The 16264-nt window shown below is 40.5% G+C and overlaps 2 protein-coding genes and 1 non-coding gene across 5 annotated transcripts in view; 1 reads left to right on the top strand and 2 right to left on the bottom strand.

Moving 5' to 3' along the window:
• Positions 1-4514, top strand: part of ppp1r11 (protein phosphatase 1, regulatory (inhibitor) subunit 11) — a 7929-nt gene extending 3415 nt beyond the window's left edge. Inside the window, exon 3 of the mRNA XM_071501045.1 lies at positions 1-4514. This exon is cut by the window's left edge and continues 153 nt beyond it. Within this exon, the coding sequence (XP_071357146.1) occupies positions 1-32 (32 nt within the window). The 3' untranslated portion in view covers positions 33-4514.
• Positions 4515-6117: 1603 nt separating this feature from the next.
• cunh6orf47 (chromosome unknown C6orf47 homolog) lies at positions 6118-16079 on the bottom strand. 3 transcript variants are annotated; one of them, XR_011693982.1, is made up of 9 exons: positions 15781-16079; positions 15283-15406; positions 15046-15086; positions 14572-14617; positions 14112-14157; positions 13048-14000; positions 12703-12777; positions 11689-11852; positions 11496-11587 (listed from the first exon to the last, which is right to left on the bottom strand). XR_011693982.1 is itself a non-coding variant. In XM_071501044.1 (3 exons), exon 2 carries the CDS (start codon positions 12317-12319, stop codon positions 11426-11428), a length of 894 nt encoding a protein of 297 aa, XP_071357145.1. In that variant the 5' UTR covers positions 12320-12777; positions 13048-13549; the 3' UTR covers positions 6118-9068; positions 11419-11425. The 3 variants fall into 3 exon arrangements, 1 of the variants encoding a protein (XP_071357145.1); XR_011693983.1 differs by having other exon boundaries at positions 11496-11567; XM_071501044.1 differs by lacking the exons at positions 14112-14157; positions 14572-14617; positions 15046-15086; positions 15283-15406; positions 15781-16079 and adding an exon at positions 6118-9068 and having other exon boundaries at positions 11419-12777; positions 13048-13549.
• LOC139634704 (small nucleolar RNA SNORD52) lies at positions 14933-15001 on the bottom strand. The gene has a single exon (XR_011694041.1). It is a non-coding gene; the product is annotated as a small nucleolar RNA SNORD52 (small nucleolar RNA).
• Positions 16080-16264: the final 185 nt, after the last annotated feature.

Genomic DNA, 16264 nt, shown 5'->3' with positions numbered 1-16264 from the left:
CCCCAAACTCTGGAGGGTCACACAGCCACTAATGAGCACGCAGGTTGATTGGGGGGTCTGAGTGGTTTCTCACCACAACAACAACACTTCACAAAGCTGCACTGTCTTTTTTTTTTTTAGTTTAGTCCATCACTGAGGTACAGACAGGCCTGGTGCTGCGTTCCAGTCATGAGTCAGAAACCCCCGGCTGGTGGAGTAGGAGTACAGTGTTCTTATTGAATTAGCTTAATTGAAACCCTGCTCTCCTCTCAGCAGCTGAAAGCATGCTCAGTATTGTGCCAACTAACAAATGTAACATGGAATGACAACTGTAAGATCACATTTAAAGTTTCTTTTCTATCACAAAGGACACATGCTGTGCTGATAATCAAATTTAAAGGGCCATACCAGTGGGTTTTTTTTTTTGTTTTTGTTTTTTTTTTTTTGCATGTTTTAGCCCTTTTATTACAAATCACACACTGTATGTTAAATCTCAGGGGGCATAGGATGGTACAATTTGAAATGGTTTCCTATTCTCCAGGCAGACACTGGTTTCCATTCATTTCCAGATGCTATGAAGAGAAACTCTGAGGTTCGTAATCCATCACATTGAACGCCCTCTGTTCCCTCAGAGTTGTTGGAAATGCAGCTCATGATTATTCTCATCATTGATTAACCCACTGAACATTTCCTCAGGCAGTGGAGTAGTTGTCAGAAGATGGAGAAAAAATGTCCATCACACTGTTTGTGTGAACAGCAGTTTAAAAGGCAGAAATACTCAAACATAATCAGTTTACTGTCAAAAACATCACAAATCACTTCAGCTCTATTATTGATTTTCAATCAATTTATGAATATTTTGTTTTTCAGAGTGAAATGAAATGAAAAACGCAAGTACTCATTGCAAGTTTTCACATCTTTTATCCATGGACCTACAGATGCCAGACAGTAAATTAACCAATTAACTTTCTGTTGATTCATTTTCTGTATTTATTTGTGACCCAATATGTGTCATCATTACCACCCATTAGTGACAAACAGGAAAGATGGATAATATGAGTGAAGCTTGGGAGTTAAGTGAAAACCTGTGAGGGTGCAGGAGGCTGTGGAAAATGTTCAGCAGCAACAAAGTGACCAGGATGTGAATTTGTCAGGAGCGAAAAGAAATAAAAATAAAATATCAGAACAAAAATAGATTAGTAATTCATTGATTTGAATTCAACTTTCTGTCTCTGTCAACAGCTAAAACAAGTTTGAGATTGTGCTAACAATGTCTGTGAGTTTTTAACCCTTTACTATACCAAGGACTAACACCAGTACACTAACCCCTCTACTGCAAACTACAGCAAATCATTTATTTGCATTACATAACTGCAGAGCATTGATAGTATGTGATAGTGCTGAGGAGCTTCAGGTCTTTCATTTTGTAGTGAAATGAGTGGAAACCAGTGATGAAAGTGTCTGTGGTTTGTTGTGAATTTGCTAAAACAGACTTAAAGGTCCCGTATTTTAATTTCTGCAGTTTTTTATTTGAAGTGTTGCTCTCCATCAGAAGATATATTTGTGGTTTTAAGAACCAAAACCATCTCAGTGTAGTTTTACATCCCCTCTCTCAGGCTTCTCTCTGGAGCTCTAGTAACAACAGGTCAGTCAGCCAATCAGAGGAGAGGATCTGAACCTCTCTACTGATTGGCTGACTGCTTTATGAGTGATCCAATAAAAATATAGCAGAAATTTTCCTGCAAGGTTGAATGGTGGGTCCAGGTGGGTGGGGCTTGGGACATGGCTGAGAGCAGTGACTGCTTTGTTGTGACATCACAAAGTTCCAGAAGTCCTGACGGCTGGTTTTAAGGCTCAGTTTCTGAATACAGGCTGTGTGTATTTCTCTGTGGACTGAGGCTTTGATACTTTCACAGTATTAATATAGAACCTAGACCTGCTTTATAATCACAAACACATGGACAGCTACCTTTAGACTGGATGGGACCTTTAATGTCTTTGACTTATGATGTCACCTCAATCAGGTGGTTGCAAAGTTGAGAAACCTCTAATCAGACAGCACGCTTGTTAATTATGGAAATGTCGTTACGTCGCACTTTCCCCGGCAGCATGTTTGGACAATGAAGTGTCTCTGGAACGCAGCATCCAGTTTGTCAGGAGCTGTGAGGATGAGGAGTTACAGAGGCCATAATGTGCTGTCTGGCTGTGTAATTGTATATAATGCAGCACATTGCTTTTATTTTTATTTTTATTTATATTTATTTGCTGGTCTTAATTCTGAACTTGCTAACATTTGACCACAGTCAGTTTGCAACCTTAAACCATGATGTGACAATTAGAGTAGAGTGGATTTAAGAGTGGACACCAACACAGATCTCCCTCTTACATTAGGATTTTGGTGTTTCTGATTTGGAGACCAAGTTATTTCCAACTTTTGTGACAATTGCTGACAGAACATATCAGACTTACTTACATTATCACTGCACATGCTTCTAGCAGCATCAGTGTAATCTGTCGGACCTCAGTGATCAGTGTTGGAGAACTCAGCCCTGGGCCCTGTTCTTCATTCGTGGCTAACATAATGAATTATATTCAACACAAGCCTGGAGTTTTCAGTTCTTCAAACGTGTTTTAGAGTTTATCTGATGCCGTTGTGATAGCAACAACACATTGACTATAGACATACAGCAGTGCAGCTTAGTTACAGATAACTCCTCTCGCTACAGACTCTAATAAACATCAACATATTTATTATTTTAGATGAGAACATGTCTATAAAACCTACGCAGTAAAACACCTGAATACATGTCCATTTAGGCTCAGTTGTAACAGAAAATCAGTTCAATGTATCTGAGGGACCAAGTTAGTTGGTTAACATCATGTTAACCTGGATTACTTAACTCATGTTTTCAGACATGGCCCTGAAGATGTCACATGACTCAACCTAACCTAAATTTTATGTGAATCCTTCAGTTCAAAGCTGAAAATGTTTAAACATGCAAAACAATGTACACAGTATGAATTACAGTCAGTATATATGAAGAGAAACATTTTCATTCTTATAATAAAAGAATGAATTAATAATTATCACTGGGGTTTAGATGGAGAATTTCTTTAAAGGAGAATATTCTTTTTGTTTCCCATTATTATACCAATTCACAAAGTTCTCTCTTCAGACCAAACTAAGTAAACCAACTGTTGTTCCAACCCTAAGTTTTTAAAGGTCCCGTATTTTACTTTTCTCCTGTTTTATTTTAAGTGTTAATCTCCATCAGAAGATATATTTGTGGTTTTAAGAATCAAAAATCATCTCAGTGCAGCTTTCTCCTCTCTCAGGCTTCTCTCTGTAGCTCTAGTAACAACAGCTCAGTGAGCCAATCAGAAGAGAGACTGAAAGCCTCTCTTCTGATTGGCTTTCTGAGTGATCCAATAAAGATATCAGAAATTTTAGGTAAACTCCAAATCTTGTAAGGTTGGATAGTGGGTCCAAGTGGGCGGGGTTTGGGGCATGGCTGAGAGCAGTGACTGCTTTGTTGTGACATCACAAAGTTCCAGAAGTCCTGACGGCTGGTTTTAAGGCTCAGTGTCTGAATACAGGCTGTGTGCATTTCTCTGTGGACTGAGGCTTTGATACTTTCACAGTATTAATATAGAACCCAGACCTGCTTTATAATCACAAACACATGGACATCTACCTTTAGACTGGATGGGACCTTTAAAAGAGAACATTAACAGGATGATTGAAAAGATCTGTCTTTAATCCCAATAAATAAATGTACAGATGAGTCTTAAAAATACAATAAGATGAAATCAACATGGTACAAAGAACTGGGAGTGAAAGGGAGAATTTCAACTTAGGGTTTCTGTCATTAGAACAATAGAAAAATAGTGAAACATCTGTATGAGTGTTGGCTGCATCATTCTGACTCGAGTTAGAGGCTTAGCAGCCAGTCACCTGTGCTGATTCTGCTCTTCACTCATGTTGCTTTTATTTTAAAATAAACAAAGAGAATAGCTCATCCTGTGTTTGAAGAACTGAATTATCTGGATAGGAATTAGCTGGATAATTTTTATGGTTAAGATGGATTAGTTAAACCATACATGAAGAATGGGGGCGTGGGTCCTGAGCTGTTTGTTGAAACAAAAATCAAAAAGCTGCCAGTTCAGTTCTTTGTGTCTGTGGGGTGAAGATGTAAAGACGGAGGTTCACGTCCTTACTGACTGGATCACAGGTGACGTGGAGATGAGAAGATGCATGACTGCCGGCCCCTGGCTTTGTACTCATGTCTCAGCTATGACCAAAACTCACCTGATACAGGTTCCATCATCATCACCTCTCCCTCCTTCAGTTTTAGACCATGTTTGACATGTGACAATACTGTGGATTGCACCTTCACCTTTCTGTACTATCTACACACATAAACATTGTTACATATGTACATTGGTCTTGTACTGGTAATGCACCGTTCTGTATATACTATTAAGCATAATGAGAGCAGATTTAATGTGAATTAAAGTTTTGAACTGTGATTAAACTGCCTTACAAATATGTCTCATATGTTACAAGAGAGTCTGACACTAGTCCCATACATTCATTTAGTCATTTAGTCATTTAGCAGACACTTTTATCCAAAGCGACTTACAGAAAGGGGAACAATCAAGGTTAAGTGCGATAAGAAGTGTTAGCGCAGCAATAAGTGCTAGTGACGATTCTTTAAGTGTAGATTTGTAGATTTGTCATGTAGTGCTAGGAGAGAAGGTGCTCTCTGAAGAGCTGGGTCTACAGGATTCTTTTAAAGGTAGAGAGGGACGCCCCTGCTCTGGTAGGAAGTGGGGGACACCAACAGGGGACAACGTGAGAAGAGACTCACATGTAGCCACTGTGGGTTCAAACACAGTCTGTAACTTCTACCTCTAGTTGAGGTAAAATAACAAAAGGCTGTGTTGGGTGATGTCATGAAGCAGTGTGGGATCATGGGAGTTGTTGCTGTCTCCTCTCCACAACAAACAGAGCAGCTGATTGGTTGACACTCTTCAGTAACACAGGACGTCTCTGATTGGCTGCAGCTGAGCTGTCTTTCCTCACTCTGTTTCTCTGATAACTTCAGATCCAGACGTCCAAGACTAAAATCCTTCATCTGGTTCAAACACAGAGCTGAAAATCACCAAGGTGGAAAAAGAGGATCTGAAACATGAGACTTCAAACTGGAACTCACAGTCAGTTTGAGCTTCTGTCATCACTGACCAATGAAACGGACCGTTACCATCACATGACATATTATTCACAATATTTATATTTATATATTTATTGATATGTTGCAACATATTTAAAATACATTAGAAAATCACTTTTGCTTTTTAACTCAATAAGCACAGTATTCTGAATATATGAATTGTTTTACAGTAATATAGTATTATTTATACAATATTGTAGTATTTATTTATTTAGTGATATATACAAACAAAAATTATTGAGTTTTGTTTTGCATAGATCATCAGCCTAACTTAAGTCAAAATAGGCACAATTCATTTATTAATTTAATGATGAACAGAGCAGGTAAATATATTAGAAGACCACGAGGTGAACAAAATAATTCCCAAAATAACTTGTTAGACTTCTCTTATGTGTTGAAGTTTTTTGCGCTGTGGGGCACAATTAGCTGTATATATGTGGTCTGTTTGGATTTGGCTGCTCAGCTTGAGGACAGTTAAAATAACTTGTCATGTGCTAGCTAGACACACGGACACAGGCTAACTAGAGTACGCAGTGTCGTCACGCTGACGTGTTTCTGATTGGAGGAATAAGACTTGTGACCACTCCGGCCTCCCCATATCTCCTGCTTCATCACGTCTGCTTTTGTCAGTAACATCCCTGTATCAACACATCTGATAAGAGTCTGCACGAAGCATTCACAATGTTCATCAGATGGTTTATCCAACACACTGTCCCACCTGTGGGACACTTTTGTCTTGGTGTGATACTGTAGATGTATTTTGGTCTGTAAAATTTTGCTGCAAACAACATGAAAAAACACCAGAGTGGTTGTTTAAACCACCACCATGTTAAGTCTCTTCTGTATCAGCTCATCCCACCATAATGAACGTATGAAGGAAATGAAAACCAAGACAACCAGACCATCAGATAAAAGAACATCAGTTTATTTCGCCAGTGGGAGCATTTAACCTCAGCGTAGTGTTTGGTTCAAAGTGGCCATAAATGAGATGTACAGTAACAGGTCACAGCAGATGTTCCTTCACTTCCTCCCAGTGAAACTTACAGCACAGGTGTTGGTGCTCCTTATTTCAGGAGGCAGGACAGAGTTTACTCAGCTACAGTGATCCAGCACTTGTTAGTTCTGCTGGCTAATCATAGAAAAATTGTCAGCGTTAATATCACTGCAATAAAAGCTCCATATAAGCAAACAATGACTACAAGGCAACAAAGAGTTCATCTTGAAACTGTTAATAGAAATTTGGAGGAATAAAAATAATAAAAATTGTTGCATTCTTTATATTGAAGTCTGTAGCTGCTAGTATCATGTAGTCCAATTAAAATTTCATTTTCCATTTGTGTGCACACAAGTTAAAATAAAGTTATAATTTCAATGCTAGAAAATGCTTCAATACTGAATGAATTAATTAATTCAGTCACCACTTCTAGCAGAGCACAAGACACTGTGCAAGACACTGTGTTCTTGAAGTTGTTTTGCCAGATTAACAATTCAACAACCAGTTATTCAGGTTACCATCACATTACCAGATACACTGAAAACTAGGACATGTTAAGTCTTCTTGTTGAAAAAAAAAAAATTGGTAAATTTGTTTGTGGTTTCATTTTAACATTGAGGTTACACACTGTCAATTCACATTCATGTCCTTATGGTAGTGTTATCTTTAGGTTAAGATTTAATTTTGACCATGGCTATCTATTTCTATTCTAAAGTTGTCCTGTATCTGCTGCACACAAATGGACAAACACATTTCAGTTTAAGTTCTTAGTACCAAAATTGTCAGCCTCAGGCTTCCATATCTAATGGAGAAGCAAACCTAGAATCCATTTACTTGTTGAAAAAATGGATAATCGGCACATAATGAAGCACACAACATATAGCAGGAGTGTTGAGAGCAAAACATGCCACTGTGCACTAAAACCACAAGATGTCTGGTCTCCTCATTTTTGTGCCTTTAAATTGAAAGATGACAGGAAGTAAAAATCCATCAAAACACAACAGTAGTGGAGAAAGTGTGTGGCCTATATTCCCAGTAACGTTTTCAACAAGCAAAATCATTGCACAGAAAATGACATAAGGCAAAATAGAAGTGTGCACAGAGAAGACACTAAAATGTGCTGCTGGTGTTGTGTCAATACTGAAAATCTCTAAGCAGATACCTCCCACGACGACGACAACGACGACGACGACGACGACAGTACCGTGACCAGTTTGTGGAGTCTCAATGTAAATGAATGTTCTTCATGTCAGACAGAGCTGTCGTTTTAGTCTTTCTCAGTTCAATGTGTGAAAATATATATAGTACAAAACAGGTCCACCAGCAGAAATGATGAACATTTGATTGATGGATGAGGGCAAACAGCAACCATCACAGCCGAGTGCTAAGGCCACTTCCTCCATGACTATTAAGGTACGTGATATTAGATAATTAGTCTGCAATCTCAAAATACACATTTTGTTTTGAAGAGTCAAAGTTTGAGGTCACTGCTGAGTTAAGGAGCTCTTATGGCTTTAACACAGTATAACATATTTGTGTGTTTGTGTGTTTGTGTGTGTGTGTGTGTGTGTGTGTGTGTGTGCGTGTGTGTGGTTGTTGCTTGTTGTTCATCCATCCTCCCAGGCTTCCAACCCATTGACAAAATTCAAATTTTCAGTCCTGTAAAGGTGCATTCACATAACCCTCATGACCCCGCCCCCGCCCCGGACAGACTGTAGACAGTGTATGAGAGGGATTTTACAGTCTGCAGTGAGGAAGCATAATATTCACATTAGTGTTAGAATAGCTGCTTCTCCTTTCCCAAACACAGTGTGTAAAGTTTCTATAACCTGACAGGGAATTCACACATCATGTCTACAGGAGCATGTTTCAATTTGTCTGTCACACAAGCTTCAGTTTAATTAAAGTTAAAGATGGGTTGAATATTTGCAGGGTAGATGGGTAATGTGACTGTACCATCAATGACAAAGACAGCGGCAAAAGACAAATTCCAAGTTCAAGCTTCAGAACAGACAGAAACTAGAGTCTGGCTGAAATGGATGATTCCAAATCCACTTGATATGGACTTCAGATTAAAATGTTTTCAAAGAGCGTGAACATGAGTCTGAACAGAGAAAATATCAGCTGCTGCTGTGAAACTGCCCCAGTCTGAGTGGGAGTTTCCTTGTTTGTTGTATTACAGAGCTGACTTTCAGGGGATGTTCTGGTAGCAGAACCTGTCTGAACCTCAAACACTGCTCCTTAGAATCCCCTACGATGTTTTCATTTTTTATTAATGGAGTGTTTATATATGTTTGCATTTCTTTCCCCTGGAGGTGAGACCTAACATTTCTTCTGCTTCAGGCTGTGTATTTGGTTGTTTCGGGTTCAAATTTTTTATTTCTTCTCACTAAGAATAACCGGGTCCTGTTCTGGGCCACTGTCTAACAGCAAATCATGAGAAAAGTAGCCCCAAAGCACAGGACAAATGCAGTTTTCCCTTAACACTGGGAATCTGCCTCTTTTCTGTTTTTTCCTCTTTTTCCTGAACATTCATGGACCCTTTTATCTCTCACCCCAGCGATGGTAGTAATATACTTGTTGATTCTAAACTGTGTACAGATATCAATGTCAACATTCTAGTAATGACATGAAGATCAAATGAGGACAGATGTCTATAAAATGCAGATCAATAGTGTTGAACATAAAGTGACATAAATACAACTTCTATGAGTTTGTAATAAATGTGCAATACGGTTATTAAGTCACACTGCAGAGCACAGTGGTGAAGTGAAACAGTCTCTCTGTGTAGTCCCACCGTCGTGATGTCCAACACCTGGACACAGTCTGATGCAGCTGAACGCACAGCTGCTTCTCAGCATCTGTGGAAAAGACACAAACAGCTGATCAAGTAAATGTTGTAAACATCCATCGCAGTTTACCTCTGACCTCCTGCACTGTAGTCATGTGCACAGTTTTCCTGTTCAGTGATGTTCAGGTGCACTCACGTTTGTTTCCAACCCGTCTCATCCTCTGACTGCTCGTGGTCATTGACCTGATCTCAGCAAATACTTTGGCGAGTAAACGCTGACTTGGTGGAAAGCACACGAAAAGCACTTTCCTCTAATGTCGAACATGGCATGGAAATATCTGTGCATACCAGCCACGAGGACGCCGTCACAAAGGGTGTTTAGCATGGCTGCTAATACTGTTAACCACCTACACACTTAGCTTAGGCCAGATAAGGTTAACATGCTGTTTTGTGAAAGATGGAAAGAGTGTGCACAATATGACCCAACTCCAACTGTTGGTTCCCATTAGCTCACACTTTGAATTGTGCTTTACAGGTTAATTATTTAGATTTAGATTATTTCAGTTGAATTCTGAATGAGGCAGACCCTTAAATTAGCAAAATAAAATGACAAAAATTACCCCAAAAAATTGCCACCCAAAAAAACAACCGACAATGGACTCAGCCAATCGCTGATATTGGCGGCTGGCTGCCTGTCTGCACTGGAATCACCTCCTCCCCCCTTTACCCCCTCCCCTGGAGCAAATTGTCTTGAGTCACTGTGTTGTAAGATGTGTTTGTTTATATATGCCTATGTTGCTGAGGTTTTTTTCCCGAATCCCACACTGTACCCCCCCCCCCCCCCCCCCCCCCCCCCCCCCCAGGAGTATAGTTTGGGTTCTGTTATTTTTTTCTCCTCTCCTCTCCACTTGTTTTTCCCCATTCCTCCTTTTTAAATGGCGCCGCAGATGGCTGCCTCGGTGTTTTGGTGCGCTCTGCACCATTCACCAGAACAAATTCCTTGTACGTGAAAACATACTTGGCAATAAACCTGATTCTGATTCTGATTCTGATTCGCCCAATCGCCAAACCCTACCACCAACTACCCATATGATCCTGTTCAACACCTGCGGCTAAATTTATTATACTAATAACTACAATTATTATTATTATTTTAATGTATTATCACTAACAACCAGTCAAGAACAGATGGCCGCCCAGCCTGAGTCTGGTTCTGCTCGAGGTTTCTGCCTCTAACAAGGATGTTTTTCCTCATCACTGTCACCAGGTGCTGCTCATGGTGGGAATCTGTCGGGTCTGTCATCAATGTTATGAAGAGACATTCTAGACCTGCTCTATTCGAAAAGTGCCTTGAGATAACTTCTGTTGTGATTTGGCGCTACAGAAATAAAAACTGACTTGAATTGATTTGACCCCACTGCAGCTACAAAGACCCAAAATATTACATTAGGTTAATTGGTGACTGTGAGTGAGTTGTTTGTCTCTGTATGTCAGCCCTGTGATAGACTGACCCAATGTCAGCTGGGACTTGCTCCAGCCCCTGTGCGACCTGACTAGATAAGCAGTATAGATAATAGATAATTAATTTGTGAATTGATAATTATAAAAACTAAAGCAGTGGGAGCTCAGAGGCTTCAGGCAAATAAAATTAATTATCTGAGACTCCCAGATGAATCCCTGTATTCTCTGTCTGTGGCTGCAGCTGGTTTCACACTACTCACAGGATCTCACACTCATTTTTCTATGGTAACAGGCTCAGAATAGATTCAAAATGACAGAAACCAGATACCATAGATAAATGGTGAATAAACTATGTTTCTAAATGGCCTTAAACCTAGTTTGGCACTTCAGTCATGCAATTCCTCTGTACATCTCTGCTAACATACACTGATACTAATATATCTGCAACAAGCTAATTTTGGCCAGTATATTGCTAATTTATCAGTCTAACTGTGGTAAATGTAGCTGTCAGGTCAATGTGGTGGAGTAGACGTATAAAGTAGCACAAAATGGAAACGCTCAACTGAAGAACAAGTACCTCAAAATTGTACTCATAGTAACTGATTAAATGTACTCAGCACATTTATTTACGAAATATCTAATGGTCCACAAAGACGTATAAAATTAAAGGTTAATCAATTACAGAAACCCTGTTCAAAATGCGTACACAATTTCATTTCATTCTTTGTGGAGGAAATAGGAGAGTCTGTCTCTCACTACAACTGTCCGCGAGGAGGGGCCTGCAGCCCATTAGTGCGGGCTCATCTGGCTTCATGAGGCTCTTAGATTTTGGTTTGGGAGGTTTTGTGATTTCACTTCAGTTTATGCAAATCACTAATCCAACCTCTCAGAGAAAAAAAGCTTTGATGAGGTGATAAAATGTAATCCAAACATCACATCGCAGGAGTGAAAGGGCTTACCTGAAGTTTAACTTGTCTTCGTCTTGTCCTGAACATACACAGGTTTTCCTTTACGTTCCCTACTGTCTGTCATGTCATCAGTGTCCTTTCCCTCCTCGTCCTTTTCTTCTTTTTCTTCCTCCATGCCCATTATCACACTCTGTCGGACACTGACAGAGATCACCAAAGCCTGTATGATGCCATAGATCAATGCAAACTGAGGGAGATACTCCTGGATCAACCAGAGTAATCCCGCCATTCCAACTGTGGAGACAAAAAACATGGCCATACCATGAAACCAAAGCCTCAGCGCTCCCTGGACTCCCAACACCTCCAGGATCAGCTTGGCAGGAGGGGACACAGTCCACAGGAAGCCGACAACAAACAGGTCAAACAGGTGGCGGAGGAAGTTGAAACAGATCTCATAGTGTTCTGGTAGGATCTCCACCTTCCAGCTGTGTGCAAAGAGTCGAAAAGGAGATGTCAGCTGAGACGAAGTAGGTGTAGGAGACGGAGGAGGTGTTCTGTAGTCAGAAAAGTCCCCATCAATATCATGGTCCCATGCACATCCACTCCCTTGTTTTAGTCTGCTTGGCCACAAAAAGTAAGAAGTTGGGAGAAACTTATTCCACCATCTTGAACCTTTTTCTGACTCTACCGTGGTCTCCTGCTTTCTTGTGCAGACATCTTCAATTTCCGTGGGCTGAAGCTTCTCCTGTGCCTCCCAGAACTCTTCTATTGGACCACTTTCGTCGCTTTGGCGTCTCCACCCTCCCCAGATCCAAGAGGTCCAACCCTTGAGGCCCTGGCTGCCACAGCTATGCTTCTTGCCCTCAGCTATAACCACTGTGGTATTCTCTGACACGGCACTACTGCTCCATGAGCGCACCCACCCCAATGCTCTGCCTACAACAGCTGTCATTCTTTCTCGTTGAGCTTGCTGGAGTTTTACTAAAATTGGCAGATGCTCAGTTCTCAGCTCTTCTTGCCTCTTTTGGCCGGGCAGCTCTTTGAGTGTATGGGAAAAGCATGCATGCGCTGCCAGAGCAGTTGTGAAGTTGTAATACTTGTTCACAAGGATCCTGGTCGGGGCAAAGTGACGTCCTCAGTGCACAGACACACCTGTGGGTGTGTTTTACTTCTTGGCTACATGTCTTTGATTTAACCTGGAAACCTTTGAAGCTGCGAACATTACTTTCAAAAACCCTGCATTACATTCAGATATGCTCAATAAGCAAGTTAGCACCGGCTAGCTACAAGTCAGCCGGTTAAGTTGACCAAGCCTTCAGCTCAACGTCAACTTACTAACATAAACGTTAGGGCTTCTTCACAAACTTGTCTTTTTCTTTCTCCCGAAACAAACTGCTTCAGTCTTCATACCTGCAACAAAAAAGGGAAAAAAATACACTTATAGTTTGTTCAAGCACGAAATCTTGCTTCCAGTTCCACGTCAACAACAATGAGTTAGCCAACGTTACACGGGTCTTGGCAGTTGTCTTAGCTAACCTTTAAGGCTTTTTACTATAAAGTGATATTGGTTAACAACTAACGTGAGCTGGTTTAACGTTTCCTACCGAATTTCAGGAAAACATTTTTCGAGGTTTCGGTGTCTCTAAACTACGGTAGTTAATATAACGTATAAATGGTCACCTTCGACGATGTTAGCTCCAGTTCTTCTGCCTGTCCGTAGCTAGCCCCCCCTGTTAGCTTAAAATGCCTCGACACGCAGACCAACTTCCTCAACTTCTGGATGTCGTGTTGTAAACACACCGACGTGTTTGTTTTTCGCATTTGGGATATAAAGTCAGCTTCCAGTCAAAGCTAACTGACGATAATTAAAAATCAAGCTAATTATCAAGAAGGCACAACGGACAGGTCCGTCTGCGAGATCGACAACGCGTTTACATAATTAAGCGATGAAGGTGGATTTCCGGTTTGGCTTCAACCTTCAAAATAAAACTATGGTTTACAGTTTATTGTTCATGCTAATGCTCTTGTACGGAGATTTGCCGGTTATTACAAACTTGTCTCAATTTCTAATATTTAAACAAGTCTAGTATCAACTATTATCAGTAAAATGTAGTTATGTTGCAACTCAGTATATCACAACGCATCACTTTCAAACATACTTGTATACAGGATGATTGAGGCATTGTGCACACAGCATTATACAACTGGACAAGGTGATGAGTTCAACAATATTCTACATTTCATTTACTGCAATGAATCATGTCGTTTGTCATTATCTGCAACATAACAAGGCTTTCACTAGTGCAGTGGAATACAAAGTAACTGTTACCCCAGATGTATAGTACACCACACATTACATAATCACAAATCAGCATTCAGCTTCTTGTGATCGACTTATCAACCAGGCACCAGAGAAAAAACAAGAAGCTCAGAGTCTGTTGTCAGCCATTTTATTTTGGTATTTTACATCAGCATGTCAAGGGTTCAAGCCATTATGAATGCTTGTACAAACAGGAAACTCTTTGACACTCAAAACCCTTTAAATGAACGGCTGGAGTGGGAATACATCTTGTGACTCATTTCCTGGACAGCTTGATATTAACCACCTTAGAAGTTTATAGCAGGCGCAGCATCTGTGAAGGGACATTAAAGGTTAACACCTCAGCACTTCACTAATCCAAGAGAACAAATCTTATATTCTATAAGGAAACTCAAAGCCCCTCACTGTCCCCATCAATACCAACCTGGTCCATTAACTGAACGTCTTCCAGCTCTGGCCGCCAATCACACCTGACAAGATAAAAATCAGTCATTTCACCACTGTTTAACTTCCAAAAACTTTTCCACAGAAGCTCCAGTCTGAGCGTCTCAGTGCGCTGCGAGTCGACTTCAGTTTAGATCAGTTGAACCAAATAACTGCATCATCATTGACCAAACTCAGATACAAGACCTCCAGGATAAAAGCCCTTCTAACCCCAGTTGGATGGTCTTGATTCATCGAGATGGTTGGGTAATCTGATAAGCATTTTATTTGATATTTTAGCCTAGCATAGACCCAGGTAAAATTTTTGGTGTATATCGTACTGTCCAGAAAGGCAGTCTCATTCTCAAACATGTTGACAGCAATCATGTGATTACCCACCTCACCCTGAGAAATGAATCCCATCCTAATGGGGCTTTACTTCCACAGAGGCTGGTACTTACAGCTGCAGGACTGTCACGCCAACTCCTCTGTCACTGTGTGGACCAGCTACAAGACAAAAATGGAGTCATGAAAACAGACATGGGCAAAGAAACAAGGACAGGTACAGGGACCACACCAGTGCTTGGCTGTTTTAGCCCAGTTACTGCAATCAATGAAACAAACATTACACTGAGGAGATCCAGCACAAACTTTAATTCCATCTGCCTTTATATTTGTGTCATCATACAATGAAAATGCTGCTTTAATAAAAGGAGACATGGTAATGATTAAAGTAAAGAAAGTTTAATGGTAATGATCAATATTATTAAGTGTGAGTTGCAGTAGCTGGTTAAAACATACCCAACCTCTGGTGTGGTTTTGTGGTCAGTGCACTGTGAAAACAACTTCATGCTTTTCTCAGAGACTCTAGTCTATGAAATCATCATTCCACATAACGGAAGCGCAGATCAGATGCTTTTGTATCCCAGACTTACCTCAAAGAGCAGCCTCCATCCAGTCACCCTAGTGTGAGCACCTGGTGAGTACAAGGAGAACAGTTATTAGAACCAGCTCTGAACTTTGAAATGTGTATTGAGAAGCAGTTCTGTACATGCTCAGTGCACTGTGAAAGAGCTTCATTTTATAATCAGAGACTCTAGTCTTGTGAATCATCACTTTAGCATGTTGTTTTCACATCACACCAATCATTGGCTTCCGATGCTGACACTCACCTTCAGGCCATGGCTGCTGACTTCACTCACAGCAGGACTACAGTCCTCTAATCAGGAGAATCAAACTGCTCCTTCTGGGCTCTGGGGAGCCTCAGGTGGCCGCTGTGTCCATCTTCAGTGTGATCTGAAACATTTACATTATACAGTCAAACTTCTGTATGCCCTTATAAATATTTAGCAATTCAAGTCAAAGTTAATAAATGCTATGAACACATTTATTTAAAAAATCTGCACCTTTTGTTTAAATAAAAAGCATGAACACTCAAACATCTGATCATTGGGAAGATCAATGTGAGTGTGGCCAATACTCATATACAGATAACTGTAGCTGCCTTAAACATTCTGTAAGCATTTGAGAGGCTCCTTTATTCTATTTGAACACACCATAAAGAATGGATTTAAAATTCCATTATACTTTAAATTTTATATTAAAATCTGCAATTTTGTAAAAGCTACAGCTGCATCCTCTCAATTCCCTTAATTTAAATGACCATTCACCTCATCCATGTCTAAAGCTGATGCTTCGGGTCTTTCTTTGCAGGCTCATCGTGAAACCAGGTCCTTGCGCAGGTTCGTCACCACGTGTCGGCCACAGAGGACCGCAGGCGCGGCTCTTCGCTCGGTGTCCTCTGCTGACCACCGCCTCCGCCTCAAAGCGATGGAGGAACCTACCCAAAGTGCATCACATTTACCTTCCGTGCTTCTCTAGCACGTATTTTACATTTAATTTCGCTCCATGTTCCCGATGAGATGGGCCAAGATCGAGCGCCGCCAAACAGAGGCCGAAGGAGAGTCCGCCCATGGTTTATATACAAGGGGTCCTTCACAGCGCCACATGCTTTTGGTGTCCTGAATACTGCCTGTTTCTGACATTCACCTAAATTCATAGTGCAGATTACTGCAAATACCTAGGATTTAAAGTACATTTTAAGAAAGATAAAGTAAAACAACACCTTCAACACATACTAGATTAACGGGCACT

The sequence above is a fragment of the Trachinotus anak genome, unplaced genomic scaffold (genome assembly GCF_046630095.1).
Source record: "Trachinotus anak isolate AG129_WGS33_773 ecotype Australia unplaced genomic scaffold, CSIRO_AGI_Tana_v1 ptg000016l, whole genome shotgun sequence".
In the NCBI taxonomy this organism is placed as follows: domain Eukaryota; kingdom Metazoa; phylum Chordata; class Actinopteri; order Carangiformes; family Carangidae; genus Trachinotus; species Trachinotus anak.
Note: the sequence above shows the minus strand (reverse complement) of the source record. Positions and strands in the feature narration are given on the sequence as shown.

What these genes read in the sequence shown, in the direction of transcription:
- cunh6orf47 (XM_071501044.1), bottom strand. Translation starts at nt 12,319, where the DNA reads ATGACAGCTGTTGTAGGCAGAGCATTGGGGTGGGTGCGCTCATGGAGC.